General features: G+C 35.6%; 1 protein-coding gene and 2 long non-coding RNA genes across 8 annotated transcripts; all 3 read left to right on the top strand.

The window, feature by feature from the left end:
* Positions 1-268: 268 nt before the first annotated feature.
* Positions 269-4,504, top strand: LOC113353499. 6 transcript variants are annotated; one of them, XR_003361336.1, is made up of 17 exons: positions 269-428; positions 529-660; positions 789-951; positions 1,036-1,111; positions 1,209-1,285; positions 1,392-1,447; positions 1,839-1,982; positions 2,334-2,363; positions 2,450-2,572; positions 2,764-2,804; positions 2,891-2,953; positions 3,045-3,085; positions 3,172-3,258; positions 3,447-3,629; positions 3,721-3,886; positions 4,045-4,178; positions 4,336-4,504. It is a non-coding gene; the product is annotated as an uncharacterized LOC113353499 (long non-coding RNA). The 6 variants fall into 6 exon arrangements; XR_003361335.1 differs by having other exon boundaries at positions 2,314-2,363; XR_003361334.1 differs by having other exon boundaries at positions 1,839-2,117.
* Positions 4,505-7,885: 3,381 nt separating this feature from the next.
* LOC113353498 lies at positions 7,886-9,681 on the top strand. Its single transcript, XR_003361331.1, has 4 exons — positions 7,886-7,998; positions 8,225-8,401; positions 9,176-9,234; positions 9,443-9,681. It is a non-coding gene; the product is annotated as an uncharacterized LOC113353498 (long non-coding RNA).
* A 4,652-nt stretch (positions 9,682-14,333) lies between these two features.
* On the top strand, positions 14,334-15,872 carry LOC113351352 (cytochrome P450 94A2-like). The gene has a single exon (XM_026595355.1). The coding sequence runs from the start codon at positions 14,334-14,336 to the stop codon at positions 15,870-15,872; it is 1,539 nt and encodes a 512-aa protein (XP_026451140.1).
* The last annotated feature ends 3,581 nt before the right edge of the window (positions 15,873-19,453 follow it).

Raw genomic sequence — 19,453 nt, 5'->3', positions numbered from 1 at the left:
AATAACTAGAAGTCGCAACAGCTTAACCCCTGTTGCGAATTTTTAGTTGCGAAACGCAACAGTTTATGCTAGTTACAAAACTAGCAACTGTTTCAACTTGTTACGATTCGTAACTAAATTGGGTTATACGCGTGCGACTCATGAGTGTGGCTGCACACGCATTTCAGCTGACTCGATTTCAGCCCATTCAGATGTGAAACTGACTCAGGTTTATCCTATTATTATCATCGAAACTCTATTCGATCTCATTCTCATCTTTCTTTCTTTCTCTCTCGTTCTCATCTCTCTTTCTCTCTCGTTCATGTCTGAAATTCGAAGATTTCAGAGATATCAAATCCCAAATCAAGCCTACCTCTTATGTAGTCTCCAAAAACTCTCAAGAGCAGCAGAACAAAGAAGAAGAAAAGCCCTAAACTTCTCATTTCCTTGTAAGTATAGTAAAGTGTCTCTCTTGATTTCATCCCTATGTTTGATATTTGATTCCGGGTTTGATTGAATCTGATTTGTGTGAAATTCCTAAATTTCTAGGGTTTTTGATTTGAGAGATCATGAAGAGGAATGACGTTTTCCTCGTCAAAGAGTTTGGAAATGGAAATCAAATGGTTCAATTCAGTAAAGAACCTAACAATCTCTACAACGTTAACACCTTCAAACACTTTGGTAAGAAAAACAACCGTTGGTCTTGTACTTTTGAGTTCTGATTTGGGTTTTGTTTTGATTCTATTGTTTAGATTTTAGGGGTTTTGTTAATGATTTGTTTATGTTGGTGGTAATTTGGTGTATTGTAGGGTTAGCTACTGCAAAGACTATTTCAGTTCAAGCTGGAAAAGATTCAGGTGTTGTTCTGGCTACTATCAAGACTAACAAACAGAAGTACCCTTCAGCTTTGGTGCACTAAACTGTCATGAAGCTAGGAAACATACCTCTTCTTCTCATATCACTGAAATTCAGGTTTGTTAATCATAATTCCTCCACATATTTTTAGCAATTCTAATGAAATAGTATGCTAATTCTAGTATATTTTATGGTATAAAGGAAAAACTTTCTGAGAGAGTATTAGAGCTTCCTGTGTTTCCCGAGGATGATGTTCTGCAGCTGCTCCTTGGTATTGGTAAGTTCATGTTTGATACTTAAATTTGTGATTTTATTACTAGATGGCTGAAGTTTGGAATTAGTTTTTGATTGTTTACTTCGTGTTTTGTTTTTAGGTTGTGGCTCTGGACTAAGCGGAGAAACATTATCTGAGTGGACTGCTAGGATTGGTTTAGACATATCTGATTCAATGGTAAGTGAAACAGTAATTTTTTATTTATTTTTTTGTGTAAATTTGATTTGCTTGTGCTAGATATTCATTTGATTAATCTAAGTCTTGTTTTGAATCTTGATAATAGATGTTGCATTGGAGTAGGAAGTAGAAGGTGATCTTTTGCTAAGTGATATGGGTCAGGTAATTCTTCTTGTTTATTTTCGACTCAAATTGCCGTCTTAATGATTTGTGAGTCATAGTTTGCAATATTAATGATTAGGTAGCTCAGGGCTGCAGATTGGACATAGGTGCCGAAACCTCAGTACAACCGGCCTCTAGTTTTCTCAAAGTTTACAAATGTTGTTCTGAAAAGCTATTATTGTATATTGTAGTTCTGGAGCAAATGAGTTTTAAATATTTGTAGGATTCCTATTCATGTTCAGTAAAATGAAAGTTGAAAGCGTTTTATGATATTTGTGTATTTGTGTAGGATCCTTCTAATATTTAGAAACTTACTTAGTGTACCTCCCAAAAAAGAAATGATAAATTGTAGATGCCGATTGCTATTATTAATCCCTTTTAACCATCTCAGGTCTTGTTACTTTACTTTGCGATAACAAGTCTGAGCTGTAAAATAGTTCTGAAAAGAAGATGCATTGCTTCCTATATATAGAATGGTTGGGAGTTGGGACTGGGTAGCCTTCAAAGATTACCTTAACCACCCTTTACCATGATCGTAAGTGTTCCTTTTCTCTTTCTATCAATGTTTATTAACTAGTTGATGTTATAAACATTTGTCGCTTTTTGGTTTCATGATATGGGTTTCATGGATGGAGTTATTAATGGTGCTATTAGCATCTCAGCGGTACAGGTTGGAATTCTTTTTACCTCTTATGTGAAATGTGCCTTGTTTTTGGATCATTTTTATACTCTAAAGCTTAATTGCTTGGTTCATAATTAGTACAACATAGTATATATTTTGGTGCATGCATGAGTTGGACAATTTTTCTTTTTCGAATGCTTTACTCACTGACTTTAATCGGTACTTGTTGTCGCTAATCAAACAGTGGATTTGCTATGTGGATAGGTCCTCTCATAATCCGCGACTGAGATTTAAGTATGTCTTAAACTGGTTCTTTTTAACATCTTATTAAGTTTATCTTTCATGTAGACCTGTGTTGAAATGGCGCAATTTCATTGCAGGGCATTTTTTGGATCACTATATCGGTGTTAACCCTGAAAGCAATGACCAGCTTGAATTGATCCTAGGATTTGCTAAGCGTGCTGGCTTTGTAGGTGGTGTGGTTGTTGATTTTTCCACCATAGGTAAATTTAGGACGATTTACGATGTTTCTATAACAAACTTTTAAAATCATTTGTAAAAGTATGGCCTTTTATGGACCCAAATATTGGAGGCACAGCTGATCCTGATTTATGGGTTATAGTCATTTTAGAGTCACTAAGTTTGTAATATTTAATTTATTGGTATGAGTACTTATTTGCATTTGTTGGAGCAGGTGGATGAAGGGGAGTTTCCACTTGCTGCATTTCATAGAGGGTGAGCTTAAATTCATAGTCTTTTTAGTTGTATGTTAATTTTTTTATTCTGGCCTTGATGTTTTTCTGTTGGCCTTGTTTGTGCAGGAAGGAGATTTCTAGATACAAAGACCTTGATTGTAGTAGAAACTCGATGAATGGTGGCACTGGGTAGGTCATTCTAGAGTCACTAAGTCTGTAATATTTGATTTATTGATATTTTCTTTCGCTAAGATTACTTAATTTTCTTTTGTTAGAGCAGGTGACTGAAGGGGAGTTTCCACTTGCTGTATTTCATGGAGGGTGAGCTTAAATTCATAGTCCTTTTAGTTGTATGTTAATTTTTTTATTGTGGCCTTAATGTCTTTCTGTTGGTCTTGTTTGTGCAGGGAGGGGATTTCTAGATACAAAGACCTTGACTGTAGAAGAAGAAGATAAAAAGCAATCAATGTTTACCGGTCTACACAAATTAAAAGGTATGATTTACAAAGAAAATTATGCTGCCACAAATAGGAAGTCTAGCAAAAGGTAAATAGAAATCCAAGTGGCAAGGTAATTCTCTGCATATATAATATTGTACGTTTCTTTCCAGTTTGTACTTTTAGTATTTTTAGAAGAATTGAGGTTCCTGAATAAAGTTCTCTGAATCAACTGAGGTTTGTAGCAACCACCAACATTGTTCCGCAACACTGGCAACCAAACAATGGTCTTCTCATGACCAATGATATCTCAGGAGTCAGGTCTCAACCTTGAAGAAGCAGTTCCATGCATAGCTCTCTCAAGGAATGATACATATGTAATGTCCGCAACCGGTGGAAAGATATCATTATTTAACATGACTTACAAGGTGAGTGGAAAATTCGTGCACTGATGGACAATTTCTGATCATGCTCTCATTGCAAACTTTTCCAAAACTAATGAAATTATTAATCATACAGGTAATGACAACATTTGTGCCACCTCCACCAGCTTCAACATACGTAGTGAAGCCATCCAATGTGGTTTTTGAGTATGTTGATGGTTTCAGGAGGCTTGATAGGAGATCTTCAAGAGATTCTACAAGGCCTGATTCATTTCCTTGTCAGGATTCTCCCTAAATCTAAGGTAACGATAATTGTCTTTGTGTGCTTAGTGATTCTGGTCATATTGGTTCCTGGGTTCATGATGTGATCGGTGCACATGGTTAGCCTTTTTAACCACTACTCCTTTGAAGGGTACAATCTAACTAATCGGCTAACACTTAGCCTCTTTAACAACTGCAGCAATAGCAACTTATATTACAGTAAACAACAATGAATTCCTAGTACCTACCTCAACAACAGATTCTAATGCTTGGCCACAACAGCAACAACAGATTCTAGTGCTGCAAAAAGCATATTCTAATACCACAGCATCGGTAAGCCTTGACTTATCATGAGATTTTTTTTTAATTCATTCTACATTAAGGAAAATCCTCAAGATAAAAATGAAGTTGAAATTTGCGCAATTTTGGTTCACTTGTATATGAGATTGATTATGAGTTCTGACATACTATCAAACTACTTTTTTTGTAGATATCTGGTCACATCATCCTCTTAACTGAACAGGCTTTATGTATTTGGATTTCAATGTGAGAGTTCTTTTTCTCTAAATAATTTTGTAAGATCACCTTGGTCTGTGATGATACTGAATATATAGATATATCCAAATGACAATCCTTCATATGATTTTTATGATGTCTTACTTTTTGTGTATATGGATGGAGTTCTTCATGGTTTTGTTGGATTAATTTGAGTTCCAAATGAACATGGGATACCTGATTTTTTTTCAGGGGAATGTTGCTGGTCGAAACCTGTTTTTGTTACTATTTTTTTTGGTGGTGCTTGACCTGGTTTTGACCGGTCAAAACCACTTTCTTTTTTATGTTGCAAAAAATATTCACAACTGAAGTTAACTGTTGCGACTATCTAATTTCGCAACTGTTCTCAGCAGTTTCGACCTTTCACCGTTGCAACAGTTTGAAAACTGTTGCGACCTATAAATCGCAATAGCGTTGACCGTTGCTAAATATTGCAATATCGACTTTCATAACAGGGCGGACTGTTGCGACCCCACTTTGCAACTTCCACTTACCGTTGCTAATCACTAAATTTGGTGTAGTGATAGTATTGTACTGCTACTTACTATAAGGTGTGATCGTTGTATCTTGGAAGGTGACATCCGTAAAACTGTGAGCACCGTATGCGGGAATGAATTGTCATTAAGGAAAGAGGATTACCTCGCCTCGATCAACCAATCCGATAATTCTTTCTAACTATTTTCTTTGTTAGTATTTTTTAGTCACATGAACATGATTTCCGAGAAACCGAAACCGCATATTATTTCCAACATAAACATATTCTGCAAGGGAGCGTCATATAAAAACCCCTCAGCATGGTTTTTAAAAGCGTACACTTTATGCTTCGGAGCGTACGCTTTGCTTCAATTTCAACATTTTGCTCTGAAACGGTCATGTGAAGCGCATCTTTCATGAAGCGTACGCTTCACGCTTCGGAGTATACGCTTCGCTTCAAATTTCAGCATTTCGCTTGGTTGTGTGAAATGCGCTTTTTGACTTAGTCAACTCCTTTCCCGCCTAATTTTTAAAGCTTTTAAAAGAAAAATCTAAATGTTTTAAGGGGGAATCAAACACCCCACCTCCCACTCGCCTGGAGAAGGTTGAATTGATGTGCACACATTTTGTTTTTGATAATAATTAGACTTATATAAAATTTATATAGATATTATCTTCCTAATAAATTTATAATTACTAGTTACGACTAAATTATTTATAACAAAACATTGGCTTTAAACATCAACCATCAAGCGACGCTTCATGCTACGATATACGCATCGCTTCCTAAAAATGAAAAACGATTCACGCTTTCAATACCTTCCCCCTCAGCCTTCTTTCTGTTGTAAAAAAAAATGCCCTCAACTGTTGGAAGTTAAACCAAGATATGGTGAAGTTTGGTTTTGAAAATCGAGTTTACTTGAGAAACAAGGTGTTTTGGTTCTAGAGGAGTTCTATTTTAGAGTTTGGTTTATGTTAGGAAAGTTTATTTGTTTAGAGTTTGATCTTTTTAGGAAAGTGCTTTGAGCAACCGTCAAGTTTGTGAACAATATAAATAGGCTGTTAAACCATGAAAATTTATACACCAAGTTGATTATCAATGTAGTCGTTTATTTTTTTCACATTTTTGCTCTCCGCTCTCTTACTCGATCCTACATTGAAGGATGTATTTTAATTCCTTCTTACTAATAATATTGGTGCATGCATGCATGATACCATTTTCACTGCTTAAAAATAAATAAATAATGATAGCATTTCACACATATAATTAAAAAGTAAAAAGACAAATAATTACGGTGCTCTGTCGGCAACCACTAAGAGGGGTCCTCTAATTAGAACGCACTTATCTCATCTGTTCTAGCGAACATTAATTTTAATACTCAGCTTTTTTAGTCAACGGGGTTCATTCGAATTACACGAGCATATATTCCTGCTAAAACCCTCCGAATGTAATTGGAGATTTCATCTTTGCAAGTCAGCTCAGTAGGCAATTGATTTAAGAACGTAATCTCGTATGCTGGCACAAGGTTCATGAATACGAAATAGGGATCCATAAACTTAAACCGACAAGACGATGCACGGAAGGATACAATTTTGTTAGTGTGAATTGCACTATTTTTGAGATCAGCAAAATAATGCACTAAATCTAAGAAGGAATGGCTCTCTACAAGTTGTTCCCTCTAGATAAATCACTAAATCCCCTTCTCATACAACTGATACGATCAACATCTTTCTCTTGTGAGAGCTACGGTTTTAACACCGGATATGTACTCCGGAAATCAATGCTTATATGATAGGAGGGTTTGGCGTGTCCCCTAACGGTGAGATACATTGGAAATTTTAACTATTGGCCGAGATCTCCCTCCCCTCCTAGAATAACGTACTGGATTGGTTAATCCAATGGCTTACCGTCACTCAGACCCACGATACATGGTTTAATTCTCTGACTTAAAACCGAAACATAACGAGTGCTTTCATTGTAGGTAACACACCGCAGAATACTCTTAAGTTTGGATTTCTTTTACCTTCCGATTCACATCTGATCATGTTGCCGTAATATTTTCTCTTTTAACTTCCATAATGTATCATAAACCCTGGGTTTTATTCTCCGTTGGTAGGTATTCCCAATCAAGGTTTTCTCAATCCATAATAATTTTGCCTGCATCTCAAAAAAGAAACGCTCCTTGCATTAATTGGACGCGGTCTATAAAATGGCTAATTCGAATGGAAATCAACATCAGTTCCAATCGAACATGTGAATATTCTTTCCCTAGATTCAATTTTCGATTTACAACCACTTTCTGTCCGCCGATAAATTTTTTTTCTCGTTCATCCAACATTTCTTGAATTTTCAATCTCGATTCCCATGAGAGGATGGTGTTGTGGTTATTCGTAATTTTTAATTTTTATTTTTGAAAATCGTTCATTAGGTTTGAGCGTTCATAATTTGTTTAGTACCAATCTCCTTTTTTATTCTCTTATTGATTCATTTTCCAATTTCGTGCATATAATCGGTTGGTTCTTATTCCCATGATTTTGTACACTGATTGTGCAGATTGGCATGGGTAAATTTTTAGTTAGTGTATGCGTGGAGTTATTTTGAGGAAGCATCTTATAGCATCTGAATGGTGCAGTATGTGAATTTATCTCGGAACAAATGGTAGTTTGAGATACCTTGCTCATACTGTCTAATGCTCAGAAGGTTTAAAACCTTATATAGAAACAAATTTTCATACATTGGACTTTGTTGTGTTTTTAGAGTTTAACCTGTCCAATCAGAGGGGGATTAGTATCTTGACATCTTGATATCCAATGAAACACATTCTTAATGGAGATTTTTCTACTCCAGAAATGGGTAGGGGGAGGGGTGGAAGTTAGGCTACATCGACGGACCTACAGATGGGCTAAAGGGGGCTTTAGTCCGGGTAGGCTTCCTAGTCCACAAACTAATTTTTTTTTTTTTTTTGCGCGACCAAGACTTCTAGTCCGGACCTTATTTATCTTTCCTGGGTCCGTCCTTGGGCTACATCCAAAGATTAGGGTTTGATACATACAAAAGTACAATGTGTTTTGGAAATAGGGTCGGAAAAATGAAGAACAACATCGGGCGCCCCCAGTTAAACATGTAGGTTTTCTCTCCTTCCATTCTTTATTTTTTGAGAATTTTTTTTCAATGTCATGTATACGATCTATTTCGTACCTGAAACTAAGAGGAGATATAAATGCTTCTTTGTTATGATTTGATTTTTAAAATAGCCAAAGCTTTGTAGGATGAGAATACCTTCCATTTTCCTCCCCTTTTGGGTAATTTCATTAAGTTTCTAATGATTTGCTTTCTTTATTGTAAGTAGCTACCAAAAAAAACCATTTCAAATCGCATCACAAGTGATATGCTAACCTAGAAGAGAAGATGTGCGGACCCTAGAAGAGAATATCCTCAGCCACACAAGACAATTTCAAGAGTTTGCGATCCATGGAGGCCTAAACGAAAGAAAAATCAAGCGTCTTTACAACAGGCATTTGAAACGGTAACATTTACAAATGGAAGAGGATTATGGGAGCAGGCAGTAATAATCCCTTTTTATATTGTTGTGTTTCTTTTACTGGAATGCTTTGCTAAAGTCACCTTTTCACTCTATTCCCCTATCGAGAAAACCAATGAGAACCAATTCAGTTGCCATTTCCGTGTTTTTCAAATTATAGAAGGATCATATATATGTTTTCAATACCAGTCTACGATGTAAAAAATCCCATAAATACTCTTTATTGTATCAGAAAATTGAAACAAATTGTCTAATGGTTTTCTTGATGTATTTCAATGTTTAACCAATTGGATGTACTTTATGTTAGTTCGAACAATAAAAAAAGCATGTTGCACATTATGGAGGCTTTAGAGAAGATGCTTGGATTTCTTTGTTGCTATCCCGAATATTTTGATACAATGGTTGGGTTTCTTAAAGTTGGTTTTCTCTTAGTTGTCGTTGAATTTAGATTTTCATTGTTGGATTGACTTGAAGCGAGAAAAAAATGAGTAATACGGCCGTCGAAAGAATCAAAATGCGAGATCTTTCCACATTTAAAATTCCGATAAGCTAACCCATTAGTAAATCAGCTGATTTTGTGCGTTAAGTAGTGTTGTTATCATGATTCTATGTGATAGTACTAATGGAGGGGCCGAAGGGTCAGACGAGCTAAAGGAACAGTTTTGGGAGGTTCATAATTTTTGTTTTGTGAATGAAAGAAATTTTATTTTTGTATGTATTGATAGTAGACTTATCTTTTCTGTGTTTGTTTCATGGCAGGTTCGGATCTTGAGAAATCATATGCATTTGTATCAACAGACAATAACAATCATCGTTGTGTAAGTAGTTCTACTTTTTTTTTTGTAGGTTGTAACTATAATTTTGGTGCTCAAAGTTATTGGCTGTGTTTGCAGAAGAAATATGCTTAATTGTGGAGACTTCAATTGCATAGCTGGATTTGTAGGTCTTAGTAGTAATTTTAGTCGACTTCAATTGAGTGTGAAATTTTCATATTGGCAGATGCTAATCAATTTTAATTGTTTGCAGGTAGACAAAATTGAAAAATAATTGTTGGGAAGACTGTTCCTTGCGGGTCAGTAACAACATTGAAGAATATTCAGCAGTGGTAGTCGTCGTGTGCTCCGCCTTCGTAAATAAATACAAAGGTAACTAATGGATTATCATGGGTTATTTTTATTACTAATCTGTGAGAAATTGAGAACAAGCATATACTCAATATTCCAATAAAAAGCAGAGCATGGAAGTACTCTCTGTCTTCCCACCAATGCTACGTCTACATCTACCATGATGTACCCGAACTTTAGAAGGTTCCACATTTGTAGTTCCCATTCTCACAAGTTTCCATTAAGAAAATGATGGTCATGTATCTAAACTCCAATTTCAAATCCAATTTTTTACGAGATTTAGTGTTCAAGTGTCATTTTTCAGCATTTTTTTGTAATTACTCTTGAATTTGGTCAAGCTTAGGATTTAAGTTTATTTTTAAGTCGGTGGGCACTTCAAATTGGACTGATTGGTTAAGCTTTCCTCCGTAATGTTGTATGTTTTATAGGTTTCAAGACTTCCAAGTTCCTTAAAAAAAAAAAAATATGCATTAGCCAACTGGAATAAGGTAATCTTTATTATAGTTGCATCTCTATTAATGTCCGGTTCAAATGTTTCAAACATCAAGGAAAAATGGGAAGTTAAAGGGAACACTGTACAAATATATCTGATGTAAAGGAACAAAATTTATTCTTAGCATCATCCAATTTGCTTTCAGAGGATCCTATTCTTTTAACATTGGGCTTATTCCAAGAAAGTTATTGTTAAAAATGGCTTTGCAGGTCTTTTAATAAACAAGGGTCTGTATCACTACTTTTTGGGGAGTAGAAGTGGAAAACCAACAAGTTATAGGCCTTGCATCTACAAAAATAGTTATTACTACTTTTTTTTTGACAAGAATTTTTTACAGCACGTATATTTTGATTGTACTATACTCTTTGAATTGGTTGCAGGATACAAGTATTATCGACTCATTGGAGACATATTTTGATTCTACTATACTCTTTGAATTGGTTGCAGGATACAAGTATTAGTCGACTCATTAGAGACATTGTACGTGTTGATGCTGAATTATGAAATATGATTTAACACTTCATAAACATTTTTTGAACTCTACTTGAATGTTCTTTGTTAAAAACTTTCTTGAATGTTCTATGTTAAAAATTAAGGTTGAGGACTTATGATGTCGTCAGCAATCGACTATGTCCTGGATTCGTGTACAGATCATGCATCTGACAATTTTAAAATCAAAATTATTAGATTTACCTAATACTTAATTTGTGGTTTCTTCGTTTTACGACCTAATATTTAATTTGTGGTTTCTTCGTTTTATGGTCTCTAACGAAATCGTGGTCTTGCACGTTGATTGTAAAAATGTAAATCGTTTTATAACGGGGTTCATTTTAGGTTGATTCTTTTTATTTTACTAGATTGTTTATCCGCTGAAAATTGTAACAATTGAGTTAGAGTTAGTTTTTGTAGGTTTGTTATTTTGAGTGCAACATAGCACTCAATTTACTGTGGTTGTATATTTAGATTATCTTATCTTGGCATGTTTGATTCTCTGTGGCATATGTTTCCGGTTTGCAAATTGAAAACGTTCTAAAATGTTGCAATCCGTATCTGCAAGGTTTTCAATTAATTCTTTCCAAGCCAAACTAAAGCAAAAATGAGTTAGTAGCCAAACTGCAATATTTTGGAAAAAGTTTGAAAATTTTAATTGGTGCTTGAATGGGAGGGAACGGAAAGGAGATGTCAGTCCTCCAATTAATATAGCTCAGCGAACAACGTTACTTATAACTGACAACAACCCCAGCTAATTATCCCGTGAAATAGCCCGTGCCGTCACGTCAGGGTCATTCCCTAGTTTGCTTATATCATATCTACCGCAGCTGATTTTTCTCCCTAAGGATACATCAGTCACCACTGGGTCCGAAATGGTCGGGTGATTGCAAACTAAAAGAAAGCCATAAGAAAATCATGACGATTATTTGGAATATAAGCAAGAGAACCCAAAGGGTGTGATTTCCTCTTTAAATAGGAGATTTGTTTTCCATTCAAGATAACATTTTAACTTTCTCTGTTTTCTTTTTTACAAGCATCATCATAAACAAAATCAGTGTGTTCTTGGTTGGATCAAGGTCGTACAAGCTTTGAATCCAACACTGTTGTGGGGCTTCAAGTATCCTGACGGCAATATTCATTAACCTGTTTGTACTCGCCAATTCAATTGGGAAAGAGTCGAATAATTGTCGAAAAAAATCTTTCATTAGAGCCTTGAACCCTAATGCAACATTCTTTTCTTCACACTGTTTTAGTGTCAATTTCCCAACAACTGTGAGTATTAACATTTCTTTTTATCATAGTTATTATGTAGGATTTAGTGGATCTAAAGAGTTAATTAGGGACCAGACCTCAAAACAACAGCAACAATCAGATCCAATATCTCGGGAGGTTTGTATCTATGGTGCCGCCGGGTATTTAATTTGGCGAGATTGGAGTACACCCAGATTAATTGGGGTATACCCATTTTATTCCTATCCAAACTAGTATGCTAAGGGGTATCTAAAAGATGTTAAAAGACCAAATTGCCCATACTAAAAAACCATGCCGACCAAAACATATTAAAAAAAAAAAGATCAAAATTTTTCTTTTACACTCTAACTATACATGTGAAGTAAAAAAAAAGGAAAGATCAAAACGAACCAAAAGTCGGCAGGGTTTTTTTTTTTGTCGACCATAAGGTTGAATACTTATACCATGCCGACTTTTAATTTCAGAAATTAACAGTTACAGGGTCGACAAGATATCCATCTCTATACCTTGCCGACTATATTTTAGTCGGCAGGTTATGAAATTAATACCTTGCCGACTAATCATGCATTTGTAACACCTTTTCTGTATGTCAAAAATCCTATAGTCGGCAGGGTACTTTTTTATCGACCTTGCCAGCCATAAGTTATCGGCATGTTCTTCATCCGTAGACTTTGCCGGCCAGATATAGTCGGCATGTTCTTCATCCCTAGACCTTGCCCACTTTTCATATTTTCAGAATTGAAAATGTTGATTCCTTCTATAATTTTGAGTATAAAATCGCCTAGCAGCTTTACAATCCCATATTTATAAGTGTTTGGGTAGTACGATTTCATTTCCGTTACAAGTAGAATTCTTAAAAAAAAAGAAAAAAAATCTCAAAAATCTACCCACATCCATGAGTTCAATCTAAAATAAAACCTAATTTCAAAATTTTAATCAACTAATTCAATTAATTATCCTAATCACATTTATTAGTGTTAATTAATCAAGAGTAGATTAGTCATTTTTATAAATATGTGGATAAGGGGCTTTGTGGTTTATTTCAAAATGACTTTATTTTGTCTCATTTGATATTCTCCAATTAATTTGGCTATATCCCAATCAAGCCAGGGTATTTAATGACAGTGCACATGTTGATTCCAGTACCATACTCCAGACGTCCTGCTCAATGCCAAGGGGGATGCATAAAAGAATTGGCGCGCTTTCATGAATTTATAAGAGAATTAGTACAACAGTACTATAATAATGCGCCGTATTAATATTTCCATGCCCACTTATATTAATGAGTATTTAACTCTCGGTAGACCTCACTGAAATAGTACGGTCCGCACCGAAATGGTGTCAAATTCCAAATCTAACATTTGGAGACATTTTTGGAGGTACCACATTTTGAAATTTTGAGATACCCAATGGAAATATATTGTTCGGGTAATTCCTATGGGATAGGCAAGTTGAGAAATTTTTCAATTTGCCTCCGGAACGGGAAATATGAATATATCTGAATTTAAGCATATGACAAAAGCGGCAGAAGGTGTGTCGTGTGACACATCTATCTCCGGGCGGCTCTCTTTGCCGCTAGACAAAACTAAATATCATAAAACCATTATAACTAACAAAACAAAATATCATAAAACCATTATAATATTCATTGTTTATTTAGTGGTTAACAAAATCTACATGCTATCACCGTGCGGCCATAGTGGTAAAATGTGTTTATCCATTCACTAGGTTTAGCAAAATTTTTTAGTTTACCTATTACCATTTGAACCACCCTTATTTGTCCTAGGATGATAGAAACGGTGAAAACAATAAGTTAACCGTATTTTAAATTTAAGGGGTGAAAATCATGTTGGTACAGCACGGCATGACAAACATTGGAGCATGCTATTGCTCAGCGTGTCATGTGTAATCGTGCTCTGCTGTGTGGTGTTGTGTTATTTGCTGTTTGTGTTACTACATACAATCTACACATGTAGATGTGGAGACGATTACCACTATGCCACACATATAATTTGTTTGTAATTCGTACTCAGAATCCAACCTCCTGTAATTTCTGTGTAATTAAATGACTGATGTTGATGCTCTTGAGGTTCTACCAACTTCTTGAATGCCTTCTGTGTAACTTCGATGATGCTGTCCACGAACACTCTTCTTCAGTTCCAGTAGTAGCTAGAGATGAATATGGTGGATTTATTTTTACGAAAGCAATTCTCCAACCGTATGGCTAAGCTAAAATAAATTAGTGCCATCCCTGTTGAATCCATATGTCAGCTTCACATGTGATAACTCTTCTGGTAAGGATAAAACTCATCAAACAAAAGATATCTGCATGGGCTTGGCCATACTCTAATCAATGCCTCCATGGTGTTTCCTAATTAATTGCCCGTGTTAGGTGTGTTTGTTTAATCAATAACCCAAATTGAGAACTACACTTTCTCAATACCCTTTTAAAGCGAATATATATATATATATATATCGATGTTTATGTTTAGTATCTTTTGTCCTACACACTTCTCTCGTCTGATTATATACTGAACTTAATACTCATTTTTGCATCATGGTAGACCTTGGGATTTTACTCTCATGGTTTCCTTATATCTTCCTCTTTTTCTTCACCTTCCTCTTCTTCTTCGGTAAAACAAATAAGTCCGCATCAACTTCGACTTCTATATTACCAAAATCATACCCATTAATCGGTTCTTGTTTCACCATTCTTGCGAACAGATACCGACATAATCAATGGGCAGCAGAGGTTCTTGCTGTATGCCCAACAAACACCTACGTGCTTCGATGCCCCGGTACTTGTATGGTTTTCACTGCTTATCCTGAAAATGTTAAACACATTGCCAAGTCTCATTTCTCTAACTACCCAAAAGGTGCAGTCCTTAAAAACATCCTCAGTGATTTCTTTGGCAATGGGAATGTCAATGCAGATGGTGATAGCTGGAAGTTTCAGAGACAAATATTATTAAGTCATGAATTCAACCCCACATCTCTTCGTAAGTTCTTCGAAGAAGTTGTTAAGGTCGAAATATTCAAAAGATTGATTCCTGTCCTCTCAATGGCAGCTGAAAATAATTCTGAGCTTGATCTTCAAGATATCTTCCAAAGATTTGCTTTCGATACTATTTGCAAGAAAGCATTTGGGTATGATCCGAGCTACCTTTCACCATCCCGAGAAGAAACAGAATTTGCAGCTGCATTCGAAGATGCTAACAGAATAACGAGTGAACGTGTCGGTCATGTTATCCCTTTAGTTTGGAAACTTCAGCGATTTCTCAACATAGGATCAGGAAAGATACTTAAACAAGCAATTGCAACAATCCGGGAATCTATAAGAAAAATTGTAAGGCAAAGGAAACATGAAGTCAAGGAGAAATCTTTCCTGGAGACTACTGATGATCTCATATCAAGGATTGTTAAAGACCATAATGTAGATGAAGAATTGTTAATTGATATTGCCATAAATTTCATTGTAGGAGGCCTAGATACCATTTCAGCAGCCTTGACATGGTTTTTCTGGTTGGTTTGTTCCAATCCGGAAGTAGAGACAGAAATACTAAAGGAGATAAACCAAACAGCTGAAGAACCTGGCTATGACGATGTCAAGGACATGGTTTACATTCACGCGTCACTTTGTGAAACCATGAGGTTGTACCCACCAGTGCCGGTCGAAAGTAAAGAAGCAGCAAGTGACGACATTTTACCTGACGGAACGATTATAAAGAAGGGAATGATGGTCTTATATTCTTCTTATGCGATGGGTAGGATGGAAAATTTGTGGGGTTCGGATTGTAATGAATTTAACCCAGGGAGATGGTTAGAAAGGAAGAATGTTACAGGAAAATTAAGCTTCGTGGGCAAGGATCCTTATACGTATCCGGTATTTCACGCAGGTCCAAGGATTTGCTTGGGTAAAGAGATGGCTTTCCTAGAAATGAAAATAGTTGCAGCAGAAATTTTACGCCGATTTAAAGTGGTTCCAGCTGAAAACGGGGATGATTTTGCACCTGTGTTTGTTTCGTATGTGACGGCGAAAATGAAAGACGGCTTCCCTGTAAAGCTTGAAAAAAGGACCACAAAATTCTCTCGTTAAGTTTGACTTTGAGTGCCTGAAGTAAAGGGAGTTTAATATTTTATATCATAATTGTTTACTTTATACTATTTTATTAATGATGTTTTTATAAGCAAAATAAATGATTTTATGTTCTAAAATTTTGGGTTCATGTTATGTGTAAGGGGCTTATCCATATGTGATTAGTAATTCGGATGAATAAGAATCTATTTGCTATAGAACACGTTATAATATGCACAGACTCCGTAAAAAAAAAAATGAATTCCGTGTTGGGTGTAATAATCAAAAACAAGAAAAAATCAAATAAGCAAAAGTTATTGATACTTAACTCCTTTATAATGGAAGTGATCGATTTGATGAAACGGACGAGCTCCCCATATCTCCGCAACAACAACAAGGCAAAACTTTGGAAAAACGGAGTGAGTTACGTGTTCAAAACGTTGTCCTTAAGACATTAGCGCCCGGATACACTCAAGAGTGATGCTATAGCCCTCACAGGACGGATATCTTCAGGATAAAACACCCTACTGCACCTACTACTAGCATATGTAGTAGATGCTCAACTTGAGCTTGACAACTCTGAAAAAAACCATAAAGGAAAATCTCGAACACTTGAGAAAACAATATAAAATGTTTTTTCCCTTAGGGGTCCCTCTAAATATAGAGCAACCCCTTTCCCATAGATTTTACAAAAGTAGTGAATTTGTTTATATAATTGACAAATACAACTTAAGAAGAAAAACTCCCCGATGTGGGTCCCAAAGGTTTATATAGTTTCTTAAAACTGCTAAAAATTGGAAACTCCACAATGTGGGACTAATAAGTTTCATTCACAAAAAAAAACAATAAATTATAATTTTTATTAAAACTTTAAAAAATTATTTTTTATTAATCGTTTTCCAACAATCACCCACATGAATGAAAATTCAATAAAACATGAAAACACAGATAGATCTTGGTAAATCAACATCCCAATCTCACGATCCAAACAGACTGATCGTGCAAGTGTTGAAATCATACTAGTCATTTCTACGTCCTCTCCCTCACACAAAAGTGTGTTGACCCCAGGGTCATACTATGGTTTGCACAAATCATAATAGTATTGAGAGCTTTCATCTTTAGTTCTCACATGGTGAGACTATAGGTATCTTTCACCAAAGTGAAAAAGCATGAACTAGTGAACCCTTAGTGACCTTTAGGTCCTAAGTTCCAGTAATACCAAAACCATCAAAACGAAAATCACATAAAAAGCGCAGGAAATACCATTTTAGGCAGAGGTGTCCATGAGGTCTTGAACCTTTGCTTAGTGAGATATTACCGGAATTACTTGCTAGAGACAGTGAACTATGTCTTGAACTGCTAACATTTTATGTAATTCGCGATAACAACCACGGGTGATATCTCCAAGGTTGCTACCAAGCTCGTGTCGTTTTGTCCAATTTGGCCCTGGACATATCTTGTTTCTCAGAATTCTCTAGAGAATCAAAGCTCATATTCTCATAGGAAGCGTCCCACTTCATCATTCAGATAGGTGAGTTTCCATAAAGAGTGTTACTGCTACACCTCACTTCAATCTTAAATTGAAACTATAGAACTCATTGAGACTTCTTAAAAGTCATCCTTCACATGCAGTCACACTATCACATCTACACCATAGGGAAGGGACAGAGAATAAAATTCTCTGATAATGTTTACCTTTACCAACCACAAATTAGTTGTCTCATTCGAAACCTTGATCTTGGGATCTCCTGTCAGCAAGGTTGAGTATCCTTCATGGAAAGTTTAATTTATGAGCTTAAGCCCCTTCCCCTCGATGCATTTCTAACTATCTCTTGGGATAAACCTTTCGTCAAAGGTTGCGCGATATTCTCCTTGGACTTTATCCAATCAATGGAAATAACGTCGATTGAGATTAGTTATTTTCAGATTTAGCTATTATAGCTTGGCTAACGCAATGTATAGATATAGCTGGCACAGGCCTATGCCAGAGAGGAATGTCTTCTAAAAAGCATCTTAGGCACTCGACCCCCTCTCGTGCTTTATCTAACTCAATATTCTCAGATTCCATAATGAATTGAGCAATATATGTTTGTTTGTAAATCTTCCAAAAACAAACCCTCATGCTAGAGTGAAACATATCCACTCGTGGACTTAGACTCCTCTGAGTCAACTATCCAGTTTACATCACAAAGTCCCTCAAGGACAGCAAGATACCTTTCATAAATCAAATAAAAGGTTAAATTATTTTAGGTACCATAATACTCTACTCAGTGCATCTGAATGCTATTTCTATGGACTACAATTATATCTACTTAACTTACTCACAATATAGGCAATGTCTGGACTCTTACAGTTCATTAAATTCATCAGACATCCAATAACTCTTGAGTATTCAAGTCAAGATACTCCATTACGCTTTTTTTCTTGAGTCTACAAGAATAATCGTATGGAGTACAAGCAGGCTTACAATCACGCTGATTGTATCTCTTAAGAACAAATTCAACATAATGAGAATGACTAAGACTACATATGTTAGATTATTTTCTAATCCTCATCCCTAAGATCACATCAACAGAGCTTAAGTCTTTCAAGTCAACGTTCTCATTCAGCGCATGTTTTGTGTGGAATTAATCACATCTATGTTTGTATCAAGTATAAGCATATCATCAACATACAAGCAGACAATCACATAGGCATCCTTAACAAGTTACTTGTAAATATACTTATCAAATTCATTAACTTAAATCCACTACACATTATCACATGATCAAATTTTCCATGTCACTGTTTACGTGCTTATTTAATAAACCATACAAAATTTTGTTCAACTTACAAACTTTGTCATCATAACCTTTCACTACAAAATCCTCAGGTTGGTCTATGTAAATTTCTTTATCTAATTCACAATTTTAGAAAAGTTGTCTTAACATCCATCTGATGTATCTCTAATTTGTTTATGACAGCAATAACAATTAGCATCTCAAGGGAAGTAAATCTCGTCACATGTGAATAAGAATCAAGGAAATATACACCTTCTTTTAGTTTATAGCCTTTAGCTACCAACTTAGCCTAATATTTTTCCACAATTACATACACCTAATGTTTCCTCTTAAAGACTCATTTACATCTCATGGTCTTACTCTCTGGAGGTAAACTAGAAACCTCCCAAGTCAGATTCCGACGGACTGATTCCATTTCACTAAATGAAGCTTCTTACCAGATTGGGGTTTCAGTAGATATCAAGGCTTCTTTACAGGTCCAGGGCTTAGACTAAGCTAGGCATGCTATGAAGTCGTCTTCATAAGAAGTCTCAAGTCTAATTGTTTTACTTCTCTTAGGATCAACCTTAACTTCATCTTCCTTTAAGATAAGTTCTGACTATTTGAAAATAAATCTAGGGGATCAACAACACATCTCTAATGAGGTACAGGTTTAAGAATAAACATGTTCAAAGAACTCAGCATCCCTAGATTATGTAATAGTATTCACAACAAAGTCAGAAAAATCACACCAAAGTATGAAAAATCAGAACACACAACCAAAAATATATATGTAGAAGTATACTCAGCATACTCTATATGAAGACACAATCAACATTTTTG

This window comes from Papaver somniferum, chromosome 2, assembly GCF_003573695.1.
Source record: "Papaver somniferum cultivar HN1 chromosome 2, ASM357369v1, whole genome shotgun sequence".
NCBI lineage: Eukaryota > Viridiplantae > Streptophyta > Magnoliopsida > Ranunculales > Papaveraceae > Papaver > Papaver somniferum.
This window is presented reverse-complemented; position numbering and strand designations above follow the sequence as displayed.